This window comes from Chelonia mydas, chromosome 23, assembly GCF_015237465.2.
Source record: "Chelonia mydas isolate rCheMyd1 chromosome 23, rCheMyd1.pri.v2, whole genome shotgun sequence".
In the NCBI taxonomy this organism is placed as follows: Eukaryota; Metazoa; Chordata; order Testudines; family Cheloniidae; genus Chelonia; species Chelonia mydas.
Genome location: NC_051263.2, coordinates 7,616,566 through 7,642,533, shown reverse-complemented (window position 1 = coordinate 7,642,533; position 25,968 = coordinate 7,616,566). Strand labels below are relative to the sequence as shown.

Genomic DNA, 25,968 nt, shown 5'->3' with positions numbered 1-25,968 from the left:
CTCTCCCACCAGAGAGCTAACCTCCCCCAGACTGCGACGGCTCTGCCGGACTGTAGGCCAGAGCCCCCCTACTTGATTGCTGCCCCGCCCTGATCAAGGGCCAGGCAAATGGACCTTCTGCTGCTCTGCCTGCCTGGCTGTAGGCCAGAGCCCCTACTCGACAGCAGCCCTGCCCTGAATGAAGTCCCCGGGGAAACAGACTCTTGACCGTTGGTCGGCCTGACTGCAGGCCAGAACCATGAACACTGAGCTATTTCCCCTGAACCAAGGTACCCCGGAAGTATCGTAGCAAGGGGCATGGTCTCCCGCCCAGACGGATGGGGAGGAGCCGCGAACCCCCTACAGCCTCTCTTTCTACTCGTTCATACTTTTTCTCTAAATATGTCAAAACACAGCACGCTGTTAGGGCCCTGGGCGGGGACGCAGTGGAGCGGGAGGACCTGGGTTCCCCTTCAACCGCCACCCCACCGTCAGGAGTGGCAGCCTCCCGATGTGGTCGTCAGGAGGCCTTCTGCTGCTCTGCCTGCCTGACTGTAGCACAAGCACGCAACCTTCCCCCGGCCAGACACAGAAAAATAATACAAAATAAATGTTCAAAAGGGCCGATGGTGCCAAAAATGTACACGACCGGAAACGGGGACGGAGGGCGGGAGGACGTAAACGCTACACGGGGCATTGAAACCTGTCAAAAAGTACATGGTGATAAAAGCTATTGAGCGGTTAACTACTCACGTGGCTGGGCAGGGCAGGCGGCCAATGGGGAGGAAGCCATGGTCCGGCATGATGTGTTCCACCCTGCTCCAGGCGGGCTCTGGTGCACCAAACCCCCAGAGTAGGGAGGCTGGCTTTTACTCAGACAGCTGGGCAGCTTCAATGACTGGGCTCTCCCTTGTACACATCAGTCTCATCCTCTGCAAGAGTGTTCGTAGGCTGGCACGGGCTGGACGGTGTTTCTTGCAGGCAGTGAGGATTAGCATGGTCTGCAAAGCCAGGCACCTGACAGAGGACTTGCTGTCCTCCTGCAAGCCTTTGAGGACTAAGATTGAAAGGAAGGAAACGGAGGTCAGAGCCATGGTGCTCTGGAAAGCCCTGGCAAACCAAGCCACAATGAACCCCATTCACTCACTATTTCTAGAACTGCCCCACCCCTGCAGTATCTGATGGCCTCATCCCTGCCTGTATTTAAGCTCCCCCTTCCCCCCGGTGCACAGATGGGCACTTAAGCTCAGAGAAGGGTAGATTCACAAAGGGGGCTGGGCATTGTTAGGCTACGCCTAACTTCTGGTGCCCTGCTGCCCTCCAGGAAATGCCGAGGAGGGAGCTCTGCCATTCCCTAGCTCTGGTTGGGGCCGAGCTGTGAACCTGCTCTGAGAGTGAGGAGCCAGAGCTATGTCACCCCTCCGCTCCCTTTTCCCCAACAAATGTGGAGGAGACGCTGCTCTGCCCTGCGCTGGCCCAGGGGTCCGGGCACGCAGCAGGGAGGTAGATGACCGGACGTCACCTCAGTCTCCTTTGGAGCAGTGGCTTGACACCAGGCACCCCACCTGGAGGTGACTGCAACAAACCCTGGGCTAGTGAGTGCAAGGGGGGGAGGCAGGACCCCACCTTTGCTGTGTTGGGGGGGGCAATCATCTGCGAAGGCCAGCCAGCTCAGGCCCAGTTTGGGGATTTGCCAGGCCACAGCTCTGAGGTCAGGGCTAAGTGCCTGGGCACATGCCAACCAGCAGACACCACAGGGTGAGGGGGAAGCTGATCAGGGGTTTGGGGATCTACATTTTGCAACCCTTTGTGGCTCTCGCCCAAGATCACATTGCTGGCATGGGAGATTGAACCCAGCCCGCGGCCCTGGGCCATTCGTCCCTCTAGCGCTCAGTGCTCAAAGCGGGTACCACTCACCGTTGAAGATGGCCTCCAACTTCTCCTGGCTCTGCTGGTCCAGCTGCCGGGCAGTGAGCCCTACACACACAAACAGCTCATCACATCCCTGCATCCCCAGTGAGGGTGTCAAAGCGTCTGTCACCCTCCAAGCAGCGGGGCTTTCCCCTGCCCCTTGCTGCCCAGGACGGACTCCTGAGTCCCCAGGGGAAAGGGCGAGTCCCCAGGGATGGCTGTGGGGCTGGTTGCCAAAGGAGAGCATAGCGCCTTGAGGTTCCACTACCACGAGCCCATGGTGGGGTGGGGGGAGGAGGGGATGGGCACTGCATGGGGAGCAGTGGGGTTGGAGGGGGCCCATCAGCCGATCAGGGCAGTTTGGGGTGAGCTTGCTCCTGCGGGTTTCTGACACCCCTGAGCCTTCATTCGGCAATCAGGAGCCCAGGGGTTACTTCTCGCTGCCGGCAGGGACTGAGAAGAGCTTGAAACTGGATCCAGCCCCCCTGCTTAAGGGACCCCTCTGCTCTGTGGTTACCTAGAAACCTGATTGCCGCTTCTCTAATGGGAGCCTGCGGGTTTTTCAGAAAGGCCATGGCCTGGCAGAGGAAGGTTTCTGCCCTCTCCTTGTAGCACGCCACCTAGGAGCCAGAACAAGGGAGCACAAGGTTATTAAAGGCCTTTCCATCCTGCAGGCCAGGTTCCAGATCTGTGGAGTGTCCTGCTTTCGCCCCTCCTTCCTCTGCCGGGGAGATCACGCAGCGGGACTACAGCCAGGGCCAGGTGTGGTCCCGGGGCTGGGGCTCGGTGTGGGCACGGAGCCGGGCAATGGAGGGCTCCCTCACCAGGCAGTCACAGCCTCGCCAAAGCTCCTTTCGCTGGACGAGAGCACCGAGCTGGCTCCACCTTAGGAACTCCACAGCACGGCTGAGGGCGTCCCAACACACCTGCAAAACAAGAGGGGCCGGGGCGAGCCGGCCACGGTTACAGGAGGTGGAAGCCAGGGCAGTCCCTCGGCATAGGCGGCTGCATAGGGGACCACGAAATATGGGGCACCAAATTGCCCCAAATTTCATGGTGCCACTAGGCGGCTGCATGCTGCACATGCAGCAGCCCCAGCCCCAGTGACCCGCCCTATACCTCGGCCAGCCCCGCCGCGAGCTGCGCCCACTACAAAGGGCAGGGCTGTCCCTGGGGGGGGCCCAGACAACTCCCTCCGCCCAGCCTCTTCCCCTTCCCCCCTGCTACACCCCTGGCCTGCCCCCATTCCACCTCTTCTCCGCAAGCCTCTTCCCCCAGCGACCCCACACTCACCGGCAGTGGCAGGAAGTGGAGCAACCCGGTCCCAGCCCGCTCTACTCCAAAGGATTGCCCCCCGCACTCACCGGCGGTGGGAAGCGGAGTGCCGCGGCTGGGAGCTGGCAGGGTAGAGCGGGCTGGGGCCAGGCTGCTCCGCTTCCCGCTGCTGTCAGTGAGTGTGTGTGTGGGAGGGATCCCTTTCCCCAAACCCCCTCCCTCGAGCCACACGGCTGGAGCCGGGGCGAGGGAAGCAGAGCTGGCTACTCCCAGCTCTCCGCTAATCCCCCAGGCCACTCTGGGCCTGTGGGCCCCCCAAAAGTGGCCCCACACAGCTCCTGCTTCCCAGACCCTGGTGGGGGGGAGGGGGAGGCCTGGGACCCCACACAGCCCCACTGCGGGGGGGCTGGATAGGGCACCCAAATGGCTAGGGACGACCTGGCTGAAAGCCACTAGCCTAGTAACCGGAGGCCGTGTGTGCGGAACGGTTCCCGGCCCGCGGCTGCTCGCGGAAGGGCGGAGGTGTGGCTAAGGCAGTGGCTGGAGACCTGACTCAATTCCCAGCTCTTCCTGCAGGAACTCAGGCAAGTTGCTTAGGCCCAGGGCTACAAAGGGATTTAGGTGCCTAATGCCCATGGGCATTCAATACTTCTGAGGCGCTAGGCCTCATGCTGGGCCTTAGTTCCCCACCTCGTGGGGGGTAGGAGGGTGAATTCATTACTGCTGGGAGCATTTGGCTCCCAAGTGATGGGGGCCATGAGAGCGAGCGTGTGCACAGGCACCTGGGGCGGGGCGGAGGGGGGGGCTTGGGCATGTCATGGCTAGTAAGAGCTGACCGGGCTGCTTGGCCAAGGGCACATTGGGTCTTGGGCACCATCCGGAGGCTGGGTAGCTCTGCTCCTGGTAGGAACCATGGCCAGGGTTGTGCTCTTCCCACCAGCACAGCCAGGGGAATGTGCGGAGGCCAGTGGCTGTAGGAGTGGTGAGCTGACCCCTCCGCCCACCCATTCTCTCAGCCTGGCTGCACGGGCGGGAGTGTTGGCCTCAGAGGAGGCAGGGAAGACTCAGCAGTTGGCTGGGGCGCCATGGTCATGGCGCTACTGGACTCAACGTTCAAGTGATTTTGAGCACCTGATTGTCACAGCACTGAGCACCTGCCCTCTGCCGGCCAGACCCTTGAAAGGGGGGTGTCACATGTTGGTCCCCCCCCAACAAATTCCTGGTCACTGTAACAATCTCAGCTGCAGGCTCCAGCTCGTGGCCTCACCTGGGACACATTGGGATGCTCATCGTGCAGGAGGAGGAGCAGCGGGACCAGGCTCTGGAGGACGAGCTCCTTCATCTTTCTCCTGTTGGGCTCCCTTACAAGCTCCAGCACGTGTTTAAAGAGGGCGATGGAGAGCACCCGGAGTTTGCTGGACTCCTGCAAGAGAGGATGTGGGGAGGAGACGCTGTGACGGTCGTGCTCACCCAGCAGGGTGAGCGCTCACTGTGACAGAGATGTCTGCCCTGCAGGGGGTATTGCTAACTCACCCCCAGTCATACAGGCACAGCTGGGGGCCAGAGTCTCATGGGCATAGCACCATTGAAGGCAATAGAGATGCAGGTTTCCACCAGCTGAGGGGCTGGCCTGGCAACTTCGTGGCCAGAGAGAGCAGTAAGGTGGGGTGAGACAGACCCTGGGATCTCACAACCAGCTCTGGGCACACTGACATCAGCACCCGCCTGTCAAGCCAAGGGGAAACGCTCAGGGCAGAGCAGCACCAGGACAGGGGCGGCAGAGAGGGAGCGATGAGGAAAGATTCAAAGAGCGAAGGGATGTGTGTACTTTGTCCTCCCGCTTTGCGTGCCCGACTCACACTGGTGCTGACCCACAGCGACCCTCTAGCGAGGCCAAGGGGGCCAGGCATGGGGGGCAAATTCCTACACTGGTGTTTGTTCGGGCCACGCACAGGGACCTGGGGGGGATTTAAGCAGGAGCAAGGGGTGGTAAATGTGCAGGAGCTCCCAGATAGGGGGCCTTGGAAGCCATGACTGGAAACCACCCAGCCTCCAGGGGCTTGGGGTTCGGCAAGGGCTGCCCCACTCCTACACATGGGTTTCGTGTTAACTCAGGGTCGGCCCCACTTGGTCACATGATGCCCCCTCGCTGCATGGCAGCTGGCAGAGCCGGACCAGTCCAGTGACCTGGGAGGCTGGGCGAGCTGTGCCCAGCAGGGAGAACCAGGAGCAATAGCTGGGGGCTGTAGGGAGGGGCCACTGCTTTCTGGGAGGTGAGGCTGAGGGTAAGGGGGGGCAGCCTGGGGGGGCGGGTTGACTTGAGCTGTTCTGAGAGTGGCTGAACCTTTAAATGGTGCCCCCCCAATCAGCAGTTACGTGTCGCCTCTGGGCACCAGGTTCTAGACCAGGCAGTTCTCTGAGTGACGTCTGTTGTAAAAGTGTTCCTAAGTTCTTTTAGTCTGTTTATCTATTTGGCTGCGCTCTCCTGTCTGGTCACTTTGGAGACAGGCTCTTGGAACAGTAGTTCTCAGTTGTCTTTCCATCAGGAGCGGGTGCTGGCCTAGATGCAGGAGCTGCTCTTGGTGTTGATCTTTAGCTGGGCCTGTGCCACTGCTAAATCAAGAGCGGCCGGGTCCCAGCAGAGTTGGGGAGGGCTGAGGGTAGGATTGAGTGTTGTGAGAGCTGGGGAGGTGGGTGGTCCCTCCAGGGGCCCCCACTGGGGCGTTACCCCTGGAAGGCAGTAATGGATGGGTCCCTTTCTCCCGCCCACTTTGCTGGCTCTCGCCGTGCAGTGGGGGACTGAACATCCGTCTGGTGAACACGCTGGCGGGGGCTCGTTTGTGGTTACAAAAGGCCTGGGGAGAACTAGCCCCTCCTTTGATGCTGCCCTGCCATGAGAACGAAGGGGAGAAGAAAGGGCGGTAGCTGCAGAACCTACAGACGGAGCCGTTTCCTTATGGAGCTGACAGGCCAGCTGTGGGATTCCTGGCCAGGGAGGGGAGGGGCAGGATTTTCACCAGGGTACCATCACTTGTTACCCTGGAAGCCAGCAGGAGCATTGCGGCACCCTGTGCTGCAGAGGCCCCCTCGCTGCATGCAGGCTCAGGAATGCATGTCCTTCCCTCAAGGGGAGCCTCGTCCCCAGGCTGCCCTGATCCTTGTCAGCAGCCCTGCAGGACACCAGGGTTCCCACCCTTACTGCCATATGCTCTGATGGAGAATGGGCTAGCAGAAGAAGGCGGGAATGGGTTCATGTCATTTACGACAATCCTTTTTCCGGCTGGGGCCATAGCATAGGTCCCGCTAGCCCACCCGCCAGCCCCCATTCACACGTCTGTGGCTTGAAGGGTCTCCCGCGGGCCGCCAGGCCTTACATCATGAAAGAACGGCAGGAGTTTCTCAGCCACTTGCACAGCCACGGTGCTGGCGCTCTGCCTATCCATGCCGGCGAGGATGTCTCTCAGCACGGTGATGGCATTGGAGATGACGCCCCTGTCTGCCTCGTGTAGCCGCTCCACGATGACTGGCTGCTGACGCTGGATTTTCCCCACCTGTGTGAAAGGAAGAGCTGCTTTACGAAACACCCTCCGGTGACCCAACAAGCCATTTCCAAAACAACGTCTGCCTCCCCTGCAGACAGAGCCACGGGAACTAGGAGTGCAGGGGGGGCTGCAGCACTCCAAGCTTTTACGGGGGGCTCTGCTCCTGGCCCCACACACAAGGTCCCAGCTGCCGGCCCTGCGCCAACTCCCAGCTGTGTCCCCATCCTCGGCCCCCTTGCCCCATCCGTCTCCCGCCCCCCTGGAGCCATGGCCCTGCTCCTGAACCCAGCTCTAGGGGTGGTGGGGTGTGTGGACAGGTGTAAGGGGGTGCTCAGCACCTCCACTACAAAAAGTCTTCCAGCGCCCCGCCTCCAGATGACATGTTAGAGCCTCAAAGCCCTTGCACAGCCCCAGCTAGGATCGCAGGCAGCGGGGCCGGCTACCTGCAACATAAGCAGCTGCTTCCTTGTACCCCCGATCTCAGGGGGTGGTATTTATTAGCAGGTATCATCTGTGGAAACTTCTCTGCACAACACCTTGACCCCAAACAAATCAAGTGTATTCTTCTTATAAGGGTTAGAATAGCACCTCCAGCGCCTATCTGCAATCAGGGCGTGTGCTGGGGGCTTTCCAGGCACAGAAAGAGACATTCCCTGGCCTAGAGCTTCCAGGCTAGACACACAAAGGAAGGATTTCTATCCCTGTTGTACAGACATGGAACTGAGGCACAGAGAGGCGACATGACTCACCCATGGTCACCCAGGGAGTCTGGCAGAGCCTGAAACTGAACTTGGGTTCTCCTGAATCCCGGGCCTTACAGCCCAGCCTCGGCGAGGGAGCCGATTTTGTACACGAGTTCTAGCGTTGGTCTGTTACTAAAAGCCAGATTCAATCATTTCTGTATTTGGCTTTGAACTGTTCAAAGACAGGCCCACAAAACCTGTATTGGACACTTTTTCCCCGGGATCAGGGGGAAAAGTGTCCAATACAGGCTTACTGGTTCCGGAAGGAAAAATAAAACACAAGCAAGTGAAAACCAGGCTGAGGACATGGAACAATGGGAATGGTGGATAACAAAGAGAATTACAGTCATGCCCTCTCCATGTCTGATCGATTCATTGTCCGTGTTTAATAAACTGGACTGACCTGCTATTCTCAGGGTAAGTAAATTATCATTAGGGAGAGTTGCCTTCAGATTGTCTCCTCTTTGACCAAGCTGCCAGATCTGTGTATTTAAGTCCCAAGGGTTTTCTCTGCCTTCACTATGCTGTGTCTATCGCACTTGTTATGAGGTCTGAGCAGCAAAAGGCCCTTCTCGAGCTCTTCAGAGGAGCGAGTGCTGCGGGACAGAGCTGTGACGTCAACAGTTAAAACCTACGAGGCTCAAAAAGGGGATTCGTAGGAAAAAATGGTTCCAATTGAAGCAAAATGGCTCTGTCCGGGCGTCCCGGATCACTGGTGTCACCAGCATTCCCTGGAGGTCTAGAGTCCACAGCTCTGCTGCTACTCTAGTGCTAGGGTTCTTTGGATCACACACCCAGAGACGCACCCTGCAGGAGCCAGGCCCTGCCCTGCAGAACAACAGACAAAAGCCAGGCAGGGACTTGCCCAAGGTCACCCAGCAGGTCAGAGGCAGAGCCAGGAATAGAAACCAGGGCTCCTGACTCCAGGCCAGGGCCAGGTCCCCTGGGAAGCTTTCAATGACTCCAGCCCTGCATCAGCTCCCTGATGAAGGAGTTGCCAAGACTTTGAAGGAAAGAGCTCAAATTCAGAGGGATCATGGTAAATTGGAGGACTGGGCTATAGACAACAAAATGAAACTCACCCAAGACAAAAGTGAGGTGCTACATTTAGAGAAGAAAAAGCAAATGCACAGAAACAGAATGGGGGATAACCGGTTGAACTGCTGAGAAGGATCTGGGAGCTGCGGTGGATCACAGCCTCAGCATGAGTCAGCAAAGCGATGCTGTTGCAAAAAAAAAAAAAAGCAAATGCAATTTTCGGTTGCATTAACAGAGGTATAGCCTGCAAGACATGGGAGGTGATAGTATCACTCTACTCAGTGCTGGTTAGGCCTCAGCTGGAGTACGGTATCCAGTTTTTGTCACCAATGTCTACAAAAGATGTGGAGAAACTGTAATGGATCCAGAGGCGAGTAACAAAGATGATCAGAGAGATGGAACACAAGCCATACGAGCAAAGGTTGAAGGAACTGGCTATGTTTAGTTTGGAAAAGAGGAGATTGAGGGGGGACATGCTAATGGCCTTCAGATTCTTCGAAGGCTGCCAGAAAAAAAGATGGCGAAAAGTTGTTCTCTCTTGCCACAGAAGGCAGGACAAGAGGGGATGGGTTCAAACGACAGCACGGCAGATTTAGATTAAATCTCAGGAAAACCTTCCTAACTGTAAGAAGAGTAGGACAATGGAACAGACGACTAGGGAGCTTGTGGAAGGCCCTTTGCTGGAGGTTTATAGAAGGAAGCTGGAGCCATCTGTCTCGGCTGGGATAGACACAACAAATCCTGCATCTTGGCAGGGGGCTGGACAAGCTGACCTTGCGATCCCTTCTCACCCTGCGGTTCTATGAGAGCTGTCCCAGAGCACCAGGAGAGGGTTTGGGCGTGTTCTGCCTCGACCATAGCGCTGGCTAGAGTCACGCTCTCTCTCTTCGGCCCAATGGCGATACCCAGTGGGAGACTGAGAGACGCCCTCAGGCCGTGGAGGGGGAACACGGCGCTCCTTCCCTTGCTGCAGGGGCTGGAACTTACGGCCAAGGGGGCGACGCCAGCCTCTTGCTGAGAGACATCGTGATGCTGGCGCAGCGGCCATTCCTGCAGCCTGTCGAGCAGCTCCCGTAGGACCTTTCCTGCGGTCTTGGGGTGGGATGTCAGCACCCTCCACATCTCCACAGCAACGCTGCAAAGGGAGAGAGCCGATTTCACCTGGCCAGAGCCCCGCCAGCCTCCTGCACCCACCGCCACCTGCACCCTGCTGGGTCTCCCGCCACCGGCTGGCCCTTTGTTGCCCTCCAGATGCAGCAAGGGCCCCCACTGCCTGGCGCAGGCTGCATGGGGGCCGGGTCTGAGTGTCAGCCCCGGGGGAGGCCGAGGGCTGCCATCTGGGGTTTGGCAGGCTGGCCTGTCTCCACGGCATGTCAGCCTGCAAAACCCTCCAGAACAAGCAGCAGCTCTGCAGGGAGCAGGAGGTCTCTGGAAGGTTCTGCACGCCCCTGTCCCTGGCAGCGGGACCAGTCCAGGGGAGCCGGAGCGCAAGCGGCAGCAGCCCCAGCCCCGTACCTGTCACATGACAGCGAGCAGCCCAGCAGGGTTGTGACCACCTCCTCGCTGTACTGGTTGCCCAGCACGACAAGGGCCCTGAGCAGCTGCTGCTGGGCCAGCGGCTCGCTGATGGAGTCCAGGTTGTGGTAGATGCTCATCACAGCCTCCGACACCTGGAAGGGAAATGGGGAGATGGGAGCCTTGGCTTCCTCGAGCTGCTATTGATCTGGGATGCCAGGGACCTGCCGTACCTGAGAGCCATCTGCCCTCCCACATCCTCTTCTCCAGCTCCAGGCCTAGAACACAGGGCCAATTCCCGGCCTATCGATTCATAGACTGCAAGACCACAAAGGGCCATGGAGATCACCTAGACTGACCCCCCTCATGGCACGGGACCTGCCCCCCAGTAATGCCGAGCGCCCAGAGACAGAGTCTCCCATGGATGGGCTCCCCCAGCAGGCTGTTCTCATTGCAGCTCTTACCCTCTCCAAGCTTGGGCTGGGGACCCACAGGATCACATGCAGCATGTGCCTGGCCGCCACCGAGTCATGGACGCTGGTGTCTCTCATGCCCTCGATAGCAGTGAGGAGGAAGTCCATGCGCTCGGATGGGTTGAAGTACTTCCCAAACATCTGAAACAAACCCCGCCAGTGAAACCCCTTTTGCTGCCCAGTGCGGTTCCAGTCGGACCGAGCAGCCAGGAGTGCAGGCAAAGCCCGCTCTGCCGGGACAGGGCTGGGTTACTGCACCTGCGACGCACAGTCCCCAGCCAGCAATCAGGAGCTTTCCTGCATGGCACAGGCCAGCGTGACAGTGCACGGGGGCACAATACCGCACAGCACGGATACACTCTCTAGTGGTCAGCAGGGGCTGGCACTGGTGCGTGGACGCAATGATGCCTTGGAGAGCATTAATCTCTGGGGAAGCTCCCACCACACCTGACAAGGAGCTGGGATCAGGTTTGGATGAGACCCCGTGCATCTTGGGATGTGGCATGTAGGGAGGCATATTGGCCCGCAATAGTAGAAGCCTTGCCAGCAGATCGAGGGAAGTGATTATTCCCCTCTATTCGGCACTGGTGAGGTCACATCTGGCCCCCCACAAGAGAAAGGATGTGGAGAAATCGGAGAGAGTCCAGCAGAGGGTAACGAAAATGATTAGCGGGCTGAAGCACATGAATTATGAGGAGAGACTGAGGGAAGTGGGCTTATTTAGTCTGCAGAAGAGAAGAGTGAGGGGGGATTTGATAGCAGCCTTCAACTACCTGCGGGGGTCGGGGGGGCGGGTTCCAAAGAGGCTGGAGCTCGGCTGTTCTTAGTGGTGGCAGGTGACAGAACAAGCATCAATGGTCTCAAGTTGCAGTGGGGGAGGTCCAGGTTGGATATGAGGAAACACTATTTCACTAGAAGTGAGCTGTAGCTCACAAAAGCTTAAGCTCAAATAAATTGGTTAGTCTCTAAGGTGCCACAAGTCCTCCTTTTCTTTTTGCGAATACAGACTAACACGGCTGTTACTCTGAAACTGTTTCACTAGGAGGGTGGTGAAGCCCTGGAAAGGGTTACCTAGGGAGGTGGGGAATCTCCATCCTTAGAGATTTTTAAGGTCAGGCTTGACAAAGCCCTGGCTGGGATGATTTAGTTGGGGTTGGTCCTGCTATGAGAAGGGGGTTGGATTAGATACCTCCTGAGGTCTATGATCCTATGAGGTGGAGTGGGCCATAGGCAGGGCTCCGGCCCAACTGGATGGGGTCAGTCACACGCCTGGGTCTGTCCCTTCCCCCTGACTCCTAGGGTGTTAATTTCTCTCTCCTGAGAACTCTGGGCACAACAATCCCAGGAAGCATTGAAAGTAGTTACCATGGCGATATTGCTGGTGTTGGTGAACCAGGTGACCCAGAAGGTGTTCTCCGCTCGCCACTCCCTGAAGACCTGCAGATACTCTGCACTCTGCTTTGCCAGCGTGGTGCCTGAACCAGGGAGGGGAAACAGACAGCAGGCAATAGAAATCAGAGGTTAGCTTTGGAAACGGGAATTTTGCAAGGAAGTTTAGAGACAAGTACATCTAAGAAACATACTGTAAATTCAGGCCAATAAACTCCCCTCCCCCCCGAACAAAACTAAACGAACTAACCCCCCTGAAAGAGTCAAAATAAACCAGGCAGAAGTGCAGCAGCAGTGTGAGGCTCTCCAGTGGATTGCACTGAATGCAGCATGTAGGATTACCAGCCCTGTGGGCAGGTAGCACATCTGGGCATTTGGCCCAAGGAGCTACTGCCCTCAGAGACCAGGAGGCCAGAGGATCTGAACTGGTGGAGCCAAGGGAGACAGCGAGGTACATAGAGGAGACTTTCAGGGATGCAGTAGAGTGGTCCCACCCCCCGTCTGACAGCCTTTGTGCTGCTGAGGAGGGTGAAAGTTTCGGGGAAGGAGAACATCGAGCTGGAGCAGAGGGAGACGATCCCATAGTTGGGACCGACCTTCCAGATGAAGTCAGGATATTCTCTCACACTGAGGCTGCCCCTCCTGAGGTGGGAAGCCCAGTTACAAAGAAAAGCCAGGTAATAGTAATGGGGGATTCAATCAATAGACATATAAGCAGTTGGGTTTGTGATGAGTGGGAGAACCGCATGGTAAATTGCCTGCCTGGTGCAAAGGTTGCAGCTCTCACGAGACATCCAAACAAACTTATGTGCAGTGCTGTGGTATGTAAGCTAATGTTTAAATCGGCCTCTGTACGAGATAGCGAATGTGACAGTGAAGTTTATAAAAGTCTCCAGATGTGATCCCTGGCAAGCCTGACTTCAGGACCAGGCAACTTCTTGAAATGATAGGAAAGAAGAGAATTATCAGACACATAGGTGAAAAAAATTTATTGGGTCAGAGTCAACATGGCTTTTGTAAAGGGAAATCATGCCTCACCAATCTACTAGAATTCTTTGAAGGGGGTCAACAAGAATGTGGAGAAGGGTGATCCAGTGGATATGGTGTACTTGGACTTTCAGAAAGCCTTTGACAGGGTCCCTCACCAAAGGCTCTTAACAAAGTAAGCTGTCATGGGATAAGAGGGAAGGTTCTCTCATGGGTCAGTGGTTAAAAGATAGGAAGCAAACAACAGGAATAAATGGTCAGTTTTCACAGTGGAGAGAGGTAAAGAGCGGGGCACCCCAAGGATCTGTGTTGACACCAGTGTAGTTCAACATAGTCATCAATAATCCAGAAAAAGGGGTAACCAGTGAGATAGCAAAATTTGCAGATGATACAAAATGACTCAAGATAGTTAAATCCAAAGCAGACTGCGAAGAGCTCCAAAGGGATCTCACAAAACTGGGGGACTGGGCAACAAAATGGCAGATGACATTCAATATTGATAAATGCAAACTGGACACCACAATCCCGACTATACATACACAATTATGGGGTTTAAATTACCACTCAAGAAAGAGATTTTGGAGTCATCGTAAAGAGTTCTCTGAAAACATCCACTCACCGTGCAGTGGCAGTTAAAAAAGCCAACAGATGTTGGGAACCATTAGGAAAGGGATAGATAATAAACCAGAAAAATGTCATAACGCCCCGATACAAATCCAATGTGCGCGCCCACACCTTGAATACCGCGTGTAGTTCTGGTCGCCCCATCTCAAAACAGATATATCAGACTTGTAAAAGGTGCAGAGAAGGGTGACAAAAATGATTAGGGGTATGGAAGAGCTTCCATATGAGGAAAGATTAAAAAGACTGGGGGCAAGTCTACAATTAAACCACTCTATCGCCATAGCTGCACCGGCGCTGTAGCGTTGAAGAGAAGATGGTTCTCTGCCAACAAGCTCTGAATCCACCTCCCGGAGAGGCGCTCGCTATGTCAGTGGGAGGGGTGCTTCTGCCAACAGGGGTGTGGATTTTTCACACCCCTGAGCAATGGAGTGATAACAATATAGGTCTGCAGTGTAGACCTGGGACCATTTAGTTTAGAAAAGAGCTGACTAAGGGGGAAGATGACAAAGGTCTATAAAATCATGACTGGTGTGGAGAAAGTGAATAGGGAAGTGTTATTTACCCCTGCACATAACACGGGAACTAGGGGTCACTTTCTGAAATTAATAGGCAGCAAGTTAAAAGCAAAGAAAAGAAGGTATCTCTGCACACAATGCACAGGCAACCTGTGGACATTGTTGCCGTGGGATGTTGTGAAGCCTAAAAGGATAATTGGGTTCAAGATAATTAGGCCGTGCAACCCCAGACTCTGCATGTCCCTAAACCTCTGACTACCAGAAGCTGGGACTGGATGAGAGGGGATGGATCACTGCAAATTTCCCTTTTCAGTTCATTCTCTCTGAAGCATGAGGCACTGGCCGTTATCAGAAGACCCAATACTGGGCTAGATGAACTGATCTGAGTCAGTATGTCCATTCTTATGTGAGTTATGAAGAGTAGAATATGGACAGGGGAAGCTAAAGACATCAAGGGAAACTCCATGGCTTGAAGGACTATGGATACTAAGGAGGTTTTTTTCAAAAAGTGTATTAGGAACAAAAGAAATCCTAGCAATGGTGTAGACCCCTTACTAGATGGAGACTGTTTAAAAGGATGCAGAAAAGGCAGAAGTGTTCAATAAATATGTTTCCCATGTTTGGAAACCCCATGTCAGTGTATTTAGGAAGGACAAGGGTCTCCAGTGCTCTTACGTTTTTGCTGCAGCATGAAGTTGTAGAGGTGGTGAAGTCCCTCCATAGCCGATCGGCAGATCTCCTGCTCCTGCTCAGCACAGCGCAGAGTGAGACAGCCCACCAGCTGGCCCAGGACTCTGAACTCCTCCAGTCCCTGACGGAGAGAGGGAGCAAGGGGAGTCACTCGCCCCTGCAGGCCCAGCGCAGCATGTCCCCCTGGCATTGCACTAGCAAGGGGCTAGAACCGGGGGAGGCAGAGCCTAGCGCAGAGAGACTGGGGACAATGAGAGCAGGAGGAGCCATGGGGCCCATCACCAGGGACTGAGGGAAGCTCAGCAGGGACGGGAAGTCTGGGTAGCAAAGTCAGCAAACGTTGCCCTCGAGTGGGGACCTGGGTAAGGAATGAACTAACGTCCAGTTCTCCATCTCAAGGGCAAGCTCCTAATCCCAGCCCCTTCTCCCATCCCCCTCCCTCCACTGACCTCAGGTCCAGGAGCATGAGGTCACCTTGGACTCCTCTTCTCTGCATTCCGCCTCTCTCACTCCATCCTGGAGCTCCCCACAACCCCCACTTTCTGCGCCGCACCCAGCCTGCCGGCTCTCTCCTGCCGGCTCTCTCCTTCCGGCTCGCTCCTGCAGCCTCCCCCTCTAGCCTCCCCCTCCTGCCAGACCTTCCCTTGCCCCTCCTGCAGCCCCTGCGCTCGCTCCCTGCTCTTCCCCACGTTGTCGCACCAAGCCCCTTGCCCTCCTCTCCTGGGGTCTGCACAGCCTCCCCTGACCCACTCCCCATTGCTCTGGCTCCTTTGGCCCCTCCCATACCTTTCACTGTGTCCCCTCCCACCTCCCTCCTTCTCTTCTGCTGCCCCACCCTCTGGGGGCATATCATCCAAGCGCCCCCCTCCAGCTGCCGGAGGGGAGGCCCTGCCACAGGGGGGATGGAGCAGCTGGAGCAGCTCAATGGCCCTGAGCACCCAGAGCAGGGGGTGTTCATCTGGCAGCCTGGCAGGAGCTGATGCCAAACCATCCCAGGGGCAACTGACAAAGGGGGTGAAGAGACACCTGGGTTCAGAGGGTGCTCTCAGGGCGATCCTGTGTAAATCCGCTGACCCTGCAGAGCAGACTTTGGTCCTAGGGGAACAGCGGGGAGAGTCCTTGGAGATAGAATTATGGGGCTCCACCCAAGGCCCACTGGAGTCAGAGGACAGACCTGTCCACATCAGGGCTCATTAGATTGGACTCCTACTGAGGATCTTGCTGAGTCACTATTCCAGGCCCGGGTTTTCCCTGCCAGGGAGCGCTGCACCGCGAGGCTGCTCAGTGCAGTTAGGAGACGGCCAGAGTCACAGGCTGCTCACCTTGAATTGGTGTTGACCAGAGATGAATTTGCTCAGCCAGGTGATTCTTCCCACTGCCCTCAGCCGCACATGCATCTCCTTGGATGCGGTCCAGGGGAGCAGGACCTGAGAGAAACAGATTGGGACAAATTGCGAAGGAGAAGTACCAAAAAATAGCACAAGCACATAGAGTGAAAATCAGAAAGGCTAAGGCAAAAATGAGTTCTAACTGGCAAGGGACATAAAAGGCAATGAGAAGCAGCTCTGTAAATGCATTAGGAGCAAGAGAAAGACAAAGGAAAGTGTGGGACCACTACTCAGCAGGGAAGCAGAGCAAATAATGGATGATACAGACAAAGCCAAAGTGTTTAATGCCTTTTTTGCTTCAGTTTTCACTAAAAAGGTTAATGGCGACTAGATGATGAAGACAATATTAACAACAAGGGGGAAGGAATACAGGCCAGCCTAGGGAGAGAACAGATAAAAGACAATTTAGGTCAGTTAGATGTATTCAAGTTGGCAGAGCCTCATGATATTCACACGAGATGGAGCTAGACAAAGCAATCTCTGAACCTTTAGGAGTGCTGAAGTCCCAGAGGACTGGAGAAGGGCAGCCACAGAGCCTATCTTCAGAAAGGAGAACAAGGAGGCCCCAAGGAATTCTCCACCTGTCAGCCTATCTTTGGTACCCAGAAAGATTATTGAACAAATTATTAAACAGTTTGTAAGAACCTAGAGGAGATAATAGGGTGATAAGGAATAGCACCATGGACTTGTCCACAACAAACCATGCCAAACAAATGTAACTTCCTTCTTTGACCGGGTTACTTGCCTAGTGGATGGAGGGAGGCAGTATATGATGATGTATATGAAGTTTCGTAAGGCTTTTGACACAGTTCCACAAGACATTCTCATAAGCAAACTAAGCCAATATGCTCCAGATGAGACTACTCTAAAGTGGGCGCACAACTGATGGAAAGGCAATCCTCAAAGAGGAGTTATCACCGACTCACTGGCAAACTGGGAGGGTGTCTGAAGTGGGGTCCCCCAGGGGTGTGCCTGGGCCCAGTTCTGGTCAAAATTTTCATGAAGAACTTGGTTAACAGAGAGGAGAGTATGCTTGTCAAGTTGGTGGATGACACCAAGCTGGGGAGAGTTACAAGCACTTTGGAGGACAGATTAGAATTCAGAATGAGCTTGCCAAATTGGAGAGTTGGTCTGAAGTCAACAGGATGAAATTCAGTCAAAACAAATGTGACGTAACACACTTGGGAAGGAAAAATCAAATGCATAAAAACAAAGTGGGGGATAACCTGCTAGGTGGCAGGACTGCAGAAAAGGATCTGGGGGTTATCGTGAATCTCACACTGAATAGGAATCAAGAGTGTGAGGCTGTTGTGAAAGAGGGAAATGTCATTCTGAGGTGTATTAGCTTGGAGCACTGTGTCCAGTTCTTGGCACCCCGCTTTAAGAAAGATGTGAACAAACTGGGGCCCGTCCAGAGGACAGCGACAAAAATGATGAGCGGTTTAGAAAACCTGACCTATGAAGAAAGGGTGAACGACTTGGGCATGTTTTGTCTTGAGAAGACGGAGGGGGCACCTCCTAACACTCTTCCAATACGTTAAGGGCTCTTTTACAGAGGATGGTGACTAATTGTTCTCCACGTCCCCTGAAGGTAGGACAAGAAGTAATGGGCTTAATCTGCAGCAAGGGAGATTGAGGTTAAATATTCGGAAAAAGTCTAAGGGTGGCTAAGCACTGGAACAGGTGACCTAGGGAAGTGGTGGACTCCCCATCATGGACGTTTTAAAAAAACAGGCTGAACAAACACTCCTCAGGGACGGTCGAGGAATGCCTGGCCCTGCCTCAGTGCAGGGGGTGGAGTAGATGACCTCTTGAGATCCCTTCCAGCCCTGCACTTCTGTGATTCCCTCTTCCCAAGCTCTGGGATCGAGAAGACTGAATATCTGCCGAGGACATTTCCCTCTTTTTGGAGCACAAAGCACCCACAGAATCGACTTCCTGTGGCCCCAGAACTAGAACGTTGGGGGAATCTAGCTCTGGGCTCTGGCCAGTATTGGTGGGGCCCATGGTGAACACAAATGAATCCCGGGCTCAGATGAGGCTCAGTGGAGAACACGGCAGATCCCGCACTCCTCCACCCCCACCCCATGCAGACGTTTTTCAGATATAGCGGGGGCACTTGGTCCTCCAGCCCAAGAACCTTTGTATAGAACGTACTCTGAGGAGCAGAAGGCACGGGAGTGTCCCATGCTTGCGATTAAATGGAGCCTTGGTCCCAGAGCCCCACCCCAGCTATAGGACTCGTCCCCTTCCTGCCCCCATGCCTCCACACCTCCAAGATGTTTTGCAGCACCACAAGGTTGGGCTTCTCATCCTCACACACCAAGGCCGTCAGCAGCTCATCCATGGTGTTCAGAGTCTGCGTGCAGAGCAGAGGAGAAACCACAGCAAGTGGCGTTACCCAGCCAGGCGATGAACCAATGCCCTGGCGTGTGACATGCCCCAGGCCATGGCAGCCCCTGCTATTCCAGCTCACCCTCTCACTTGTACCCGCAGGGGACCTACTGCAAACTCTCCTGGCAACAGGACCCCACCCACTTTTGCTGTCCCCAGGGAGGCCACTGCACACAGTCTAATGCATTAGAAGAGTCAGGAAGGACTCCGCATTTGAGGGGGAGGGGAGATTTCCAGCCAAGCTTCACTTCCCCTGGCCTGTGTGCATCTCAAGCAGCCGATCTCATGGCCCTCAGCCATGCACTGGGGTGAATGTGCTTGTGAAGGGAGTGTCTGTTCCCCACTAATTGCCGGTGCCTGTGAAGGATAAATGCCTACTACTGCTACCCTATGAGGGAGTTACTCCTTTATCTGCGGCGGTGGGGCTTGTGCTTTGGTACTGCAGGTCCTGAGCTGAAGCGCTGCCAAGGAGCTGTGATCATTACACTCTTATGCCAGCGCCAGGTAACCCAGGGGGCAGGGACACGAGCGACTTGCAGGATTCCCCCTCGGTTTGGGGCAGCTCCTCATGGCTAGTTTGGGGCTTACATTGTCGTATAGAGCAGCCTCCACGCCCTGGTTGGTCTCTGCTGGAGGCAGGGAGAAGGTGCTGGAGAAGCAGACGGTGAGCAGGCTGGATAGCTCCATTCCCCGCAGCAGTGGCTTCACTTTGCTAAGAGAAGAGACACGCGCGGATTGGAGGGCTGAGGCGAGACTGATGCACTGATGTTGGCCTCAGGCTCCCAGGACATGCTGGGCAGGCTTCTGGGAAGCTGAGAGCAGGGCGCCAGCGGCACTGAGAGAGCCCCCCATGGCGCAGGCTGTGCCACGTGCCAGGGCTCAGCCTGCCCAGCCTCTGAGCCACAGGGAGTCGCTGAGCTGCCGGTGTGATGCAGCTGGCACAGCTGGCGGCGACTCCGGTGGCTCCGCTCCAGCAGTGCCCAACTGCCCCTCTCCCCCCGGAGCCATCGCCTGCGGGTCCCAGAGGGGACCGGTCCAACCCCCTCGCTCCCTCTCCCACATCTTCACACGGCCACTTGGAGAGGTCGCCAGGCACCGAAGGATCCTCCACCACCAACCCACGGGTGCCAGCGCACATGCACCAGCTCCATGGCCTGGTGCCACGTGCCTGGGGGAATCAGAAGACGGGAGAGGAGCAGAGGGGGCAATGCCCTGGAGAACTGGCCATGCCAAGAGGCTGGCGTGTCTGGCTGCACACAGCACTAGCTGGGGCTGCGCGGGCAGGCCGGGTACCTCAGCTCCATGATGGCGAGCATCGCTTGCTGACGCACCCCGCTGGTCAGGGAGTCGACGGACTCAAGATCAATCAGCTCCTGGGGAGACAATGTGGGGAAGTGCCAGCTGGGCTCCGAGCTCCCGTAAGACTCGGACTGGGGAGCAAAGCGCAGGGCCTGCAAAATGTGGCCTCGGCAGACAGGTCGTCCTACTGTGGGCTTGACGGTGTGCAGGGCTCCAGCTGGGGAGCACAGTGCAAGGCCTGTGGTCAGTGCCCCAGCGTCACGCGCCAGTGCACTGCAAAGGCTCCATCAGCATTAGCACCCAGGGACTCCACCTGAGATCAGGCTCCTCGTGCCAGGTGCTGCACACACACAGTGAGAGCCAGTCCCTGCCCCAGAGAACTCACGAGCCAACTGGATGAGACAAGGCATGGGAGGGAAACTGAGGCACAGAGGGGGAAGTGATTTGCCCAAAGGTCTCACTGAGGAACTGAGCCCCAGCCCACTGGACCACCCACCAGCACACGCTGTCCCACGTTCAGGGAAGGGAGGTAAGCTCCGGAAAGCTTTCTGCAGCGCCGCAGAGCAAAGACTTTCCAAATCTACGGAGCAGATTTGTTGCTAGTTCCCTAGTGGGCACTGACTGCGGAGTGTTGGGGCTCTGTGCAGGGAGACTGGTGTATACAGAGCGACCTGGTGACTTGGGAAGCTGGGTGCAAGGGAACAATCTACGTTTCAATACAGTGACATGTTCAGGAACAAAGAACGCAGGCCACACTCCCAACACGATCCAGCGATTGGCAGTTGAAGGTAGACAAATCTGCAGATCTCTCCAGGCCAATCACTAAACCCCCCAAGTAACATAGCCCGAGTGTGTGTTTTACTCACCTTTATCTTCTTCACAAGGAGGGCTTTGCCAAGAAAAGCTGCCAGGTTTCCTTCTGGGTGCCTCGTAAGGACGGCCCTGCTGATGGTGATGACACATTCCAAGAATTCAAGTTTCTTGGCCTCCTCCTATGCCCCGCAGAGATTAGACAAAAACAGGAAGGTTAGCGTGGAAAGGAGCTGCCAGTGGGAGAGATGTCAGAAAGCTTCCCCCCAGCGTTGCTCAGGCTTTGATATGCCGAATGCCAGAAGGCCATTCATCTCCCAACTGGAGTGACTATGTGGGTTGGGCAGGGCAGCTCTGTGTGAAACCAGACCAGAGAGGGAGCAGATCTCACGGGGTAGGTGTCCAAAGAGAAACTGCAACATGGGGGCTAAGCAGCCAGACAGTCTTACTGGGGGGCTTGATAGAGTGGGAGGAACATCTGGGTGTGACACCCTGACACCCCAGTATTCGCCACTGTCATCTAATTAGGATATGTTTGGTACCAAGTATGTCTTGTAAGATATCAGTCTAAAAGTCTTTCTCTGCTAGACATTAATGTCTCATTGGATTGCATGTGCTATCGTTGGATGTGACGTTCTGAAGTTCAGCTGTGTATGTGTTCCTGAAAAACACTGTGAGGTTCACAACAGCCTTTCAGGTAGAACAGCAAAAAAGCCAAACACTGGCTCCTGGAGGAAATGCACAAGCATTAGGGCTACCCCAGGAACTGCGTGCAATAGAAACCTCCCCGAGATAACGCGACACAACGGGACCTGTTGGACCCAGGTCACAGCAAAAGAGTTTTCCAGCAGGTGGGAAGAGAAGATAAAAGGGGAACAATGACATCGCGGGGGGGAAGGGACGGGACCTCAGACTCCCTGCAATAAGATACCTGGAAACACCTGAGGGACAAAGATTGAACCATGAGAAGTGATGGTCCCAGGCTAGAGAGAGAGATTCCTAGCCTGTGCAAGAAAACCTGGGAAATCCAAGCTGCAAAACCAAGGCAGCTTCTGCCTTAAGAATCTGCCAACTTGTTTATCACTCAGGGAGAATTTGCTAATGTCTGTCCTATCTATCTGGTGTGTAAAGCTTCGTTTGTGTGTTTTGTTTATTTACTACGGTAATCTGCTTTGTTCTGTTTGCTATCTCTTATAACCGCTTAAAATCTACCTCTTGTAGTTCATCATCTTGTTTCTTTTTTATACCACAACCCAGTTTGTAGTATAAATTAGTAAGTGGGAGGAGGGGCAAAGAGTTGTTCATACCTCTCTCCACACCGAGGGAGGGGGCGAATGTCAGAAAACCTTTGGGTCTGTACTCCAAAGGAGGTGGGCACCAGAGGACTGGGACAAGGCCCTTCAGCTGAGTCTTCCCAGAGCTGATCTCAGTGTCTGTGTCTTTCTGCAGCTGGGTGTGGCCCTGCCTGTGTGTATGGCTGGAAGAGGCTTGTGAGCCGATCCCAACAAGACAAGGTAACGGGGGCCCAGGCTGGCAGAACAGGCGGGCTCAGTGATAAGCCAGTACATCAGGTGGCACCTCAAAGGGGGGCAACCCATCACGCTGGGGACTGGCCAAATCCAGTGGGCACAAGTGGGCAAGGGGCATGGTGGGTGCCTTTTGTAACTCAAGAGAGGATGTTTTTAAGATGCTTTAGTTTCAACAGGAATTATTTGGGGGCAGGTCTCTGGCCTGTGTTATACAGGAGGTCACAGTGGTCCCGTCTGGCCTTAGAATCCATGCCTCATGCGGAGAAGGACGGATGGTGCATGTGGACAGGGCAGTAGCTGAGAGATCAGAGGAGGGCTCTTGGTACCTGTTCCTTGCCCTTGAGAAAGGCGTTGATGTAATCTAGGGTCTCTTTCTCCTGCGAGACTGGCCCCATAAAGCAGGAGGCATTCCCAGGTGATGGTGAATCTGATCAAAAACAGAGCAGTGGTAATACCTGGGGCTGCCAAGCTGCAGGCTGGGTGAGAGAGATCTTAGCAGAAACCCTCGCCCCCCGCTCCCACCCAAACAGGGTAGCAGCCCCGGTGCACAACAGGGTCTGGCACAGCCATCCCTGGTTTCCCCAACTCTTTGCTGCTCAGCCCAGCAAAGATCCAGTCAGAGCCCTGGTTCCCAGCGGCCACCCCACTTCCCTGCCCGCACCCAGCATGCAGGCTGAGCCTGGGGATTTGGGGAGCGCCACACCTGGAAGGAGGCATGATGTCAGGCTATGAGTGGTGTCCCCGCTCTCCGGGCCATTGCTGGAGGGGGCAGAGGGACTGGCAGTGAATCGGTCTGCTCCCCGCTGCGGGAGAGGGAGGAGCTACCCAGTCTGTGTGGGATACGGGGACCCAGGGCCTGCCCGTTCTGCTTCCTCTGACTGCCTCTCCTGCCATCGACAGCCACCGGGTGTAACCTGGGCAGGCCCTGGGCTCCCATCATCAACCCCCCCACTCAAATGCCCTGTGCTGTGCCATGCGTCTCCCCCCTGCAAAGGAGCCAGCAGATGGGGCTGCAACATCAGGGGACATCTCATGCTTTGGCCGACGCCCTGCAATCCTAGGCTTAACAACCCACAGTGCACAGAGCATCCCCTTCGACTGGTGGAAACATCTTCCGACCCTGCAGTGTGATGGATGGGGGTGGGCAATTCAGTCAGTCTCCACCTGATGCTTCTGCTGCCGCCCCTAATGTCCCGATCAGCTGTAGAGGCTGCAGCTGCTGCCAGCAGGAGGGGCCATTCCCCCCTGCCTGGGTTTTCCTGTTTCTCCATCTCATGGCAGCCCAGATTTGTACAAAGGTGATGGAGTCTTCTCCCGCCACTGACACCCTGGTCTTGCAACCCCAACCCCCAGAGGGGCCAAGTCCCACCGCAATGCAGGGCCATGGCCCCTGCCATTTTTGCAGCCCCCTCCGCCCACCCAGGAGGCACCCACTCACCAGCATGGAAGGGCTGAGGCACACACAGCTCCTGCTGCTGCTGTGGCCTCTTCCGCGGACTCTTCCTTCGAGGAGGTCTCGTCTCCTCCCAGGCACGGATGGGTTTCAAGGGGACCTTGCGGACTTCCTTAGCCATCCTGCAAGAAGCCAGGACAAGGCATTGCTTGTGAGGGATGAGAGGCGACTGCCCCGTTCAGCATCAGGGCCAGTCCACGTATTGCCGTTCCACCAGCGCCTACAGCTGCCAGCTGAGATCAGGGCCCTGTTGCCCCAGGTGCTGCAGAGAATCCCTGGGCTATAGGACTCAGACTCTAACTAGCCAAGGCAGCCAGCAGGGAAACAAGCCAATGGATGTGCTCAAAGTCACCCAGGCAGTCAGCAGTACAGGCAGGATTAGAACCCAGGTCTCCGGACTCCCAGGCCCATCCCGCAGGCCAAACGGCCTCACCTGGGTCACTCCCGCCTCTCCTTCTGCTGGTTCACAAACTGCCCAGCAGACAGGCTGCATCTAACCACTCAGGATTCTTCCTCCCCAGGGAAATTACCCTGATCCCTTCCCCCAGGAATATTGGGGCAATGGCAGGTCCCAGGTGGGGGAGGCAAGCGGGGTGGAGGAGCTCGGGGCGGGCTGGTGAGCAGCAGGAGTTGCTCTGACACCACCGTGAAGGGGAAGGAGCAGAAGGTGGGAGAGCGGCAGGCAGGCAGGCTGTGCCGGGGCAGAGCTTTGTGGCGATTTCGCAGATCGTCTCTCCAAGGCCTGTGTGGCAGCAGCCGCTGCAGAGAATCCCAGGCCTGATTCCCCCCACGCTGGGTCTCCTGAATGGCCCCTGCCCTGGGGGGCTCCATTCCTCACCCAATGTCTCCTGCTGACTCTCCAGCAGCTGCACAGCAGGTGTCCTAAGGCACCTCTAGTCCTCCCCAGAGCTCAGGGGGACTGGCCTGGCATCGGACTGTCCTGGTGAATGGAACAATGGCTCCGGGCAGTCGGAGAATGCCTGTTCCCCCGGCAACCTCAGTGCCATTCCCTCTGGAAGTGATGGTGTCAGCAAAGGTGCTGGAGGTGGTCAGGCCTTGTGGTTGGAGCTGGACTCAGGAGGCCAGGGCGTGGATGGAGCGAGGCTGGAGCAAGAGCAGGGCTGGAGTAGGACGAGGGGCAGGGCCACCAGCTACCTCCCGGTCTGGGCACTTACCTGGCCCCACCATGCCAGTGGCTGAGCACACACGTGTCGTGGTATTTAGGCTCTCAACCCCCCCTCTGCAGAGCAAGGACCTGCTCTCCCTCGTTAGCTGAGGCCCGGAGCGGCGGGGACTCACCTGATCTCACGCAGAAGACTTACAGAGGAGCGGGGAACTGAACACAGCTCTCCTGGGTCCCAGCCCAATGCCTCATCTAACACCCTGTGCCACCTTCCCGTGCCTTCCCACCAGCCCTGCCAAACCCTCCTCCTTATCTCCGTCCACTCCGGGCTCGACTGGTGCGACCCCTTCTGTCGAGCCGCCCCGAGCTCCCTCCTGTGCGCATGCCGCTGCCCGCTTCCTCACTGGCACCAGGCTAGTCGGCCGGCACTGGGGCACTTGGCAGACGTGCTCCGCCCAGCCAGGAGCTCGGGGAAGGCTCGGGGTGGTTGGCGATGCAATGGAAAAGCAGAGGTGGACACTAGAAGATTCTCCTACCTGGAGTCAGGAGCGGGCAGAAGCCTGCGTGTAAATGGGCCACCCACTTTCTGCTGCCGGTGGCGGAGCTGGAACTGCTGGCTCAGCGTTCCCCAGCGGCACGTGCCAGCTCTCGCTCTGCCAGAGCCAAGCCTGGCAGTGAGGGGATGAGGCTGTGCCAGCCAGCAGAGGCGTGTCACAATGGGCAGGCGAGTCACAGGCCAGCCACTGTGTGACTCCCCAGCCCTGGGATGCCCCAGCCCAGACTTGCTCTGGCCTCGCCAAGGCTTTAGAGCCTGTCCTTCCCCACCGGGGTCATGGCAGGGACCTTCCGCTCCCCACAGTCACAGACGTGAGGCCGGAAGGGACCGCTGGGCTCCTCTAGTCCCAGCTCCTGCAGACCCCAGGCCAGAGCCCCTCCCTGCATCCATGCCACTGGAGCCAGGGGGTCTCTGGATCCCCGAGTGGGAGAATCACTTCCATCCCGGTTCCTCCTTCTCGTGACAGTGCAGAACGGGGATTCATGAACTCTCCCCACCCCCAGCTCCCAGCCCACACGGGAGGCTCTTTCCACTCTCCCAAGCTGCCGGGGGCTTTGGACATGGGGTGTAAAATGGTCCCATCTCTGCTTCCTCTCCCACCGCTGCAAAGACGCAGAAGCTGCTTTAATAGCAGCCCCTCCCCCGCCCAACTGATTCCCAGGCCTTGCTAACACTCAGTGCCATGACAGCCCCAGGAGATGATTGCTGCTGCGTGTTACGAAGTGGGACTGTTCT

At 56.3% G+C, this 25,968-nt stretch overlaps 1 protein-coding gene across 1 annotated transcript; it reads right to left on the bottom strand.

Annotated features, from left to right (window-relative positions):
* Positions 1-206: 206 nt before the first annotated feature.
* On the bottom strand, positions 207-23,675 carry LOC122463686 (maestro heat-like repeat-containing protein family member 7). Its single transcript, XM_043534866.1, has 18 exons — positions 23,540-23,675; positions 22,428-22,528; positions 20,629-20,754; positions 19,757-19,836; positions 19,052-19,175; positions 18,342-18,428; positions 16,004-16,108; positions 14,667-14,802; positions 11,842-11,951; positions 10,468-10,617; positions 10,004-10,158; positions 9,476-9,623; positions 6,540-6,716; positions 4,433-4,588; positions 2,715-2,816; positions 2,408-2,510; positions 1,897-1,956; positions 207-1,036 (listed from the first exon to the last, which is right to left on the bottom strand). Exons 1-18 carry the CDS (start codon positions 23,673-23,675, stop codon positions 849-851), a joined length of 2,244 nt encoding a protein of 747 aa, XP_043390801.1. The 3' UTR covers positions 207-848.
* Positions 23,676-25,968: the final 2,293 nt, after the last annotated feature.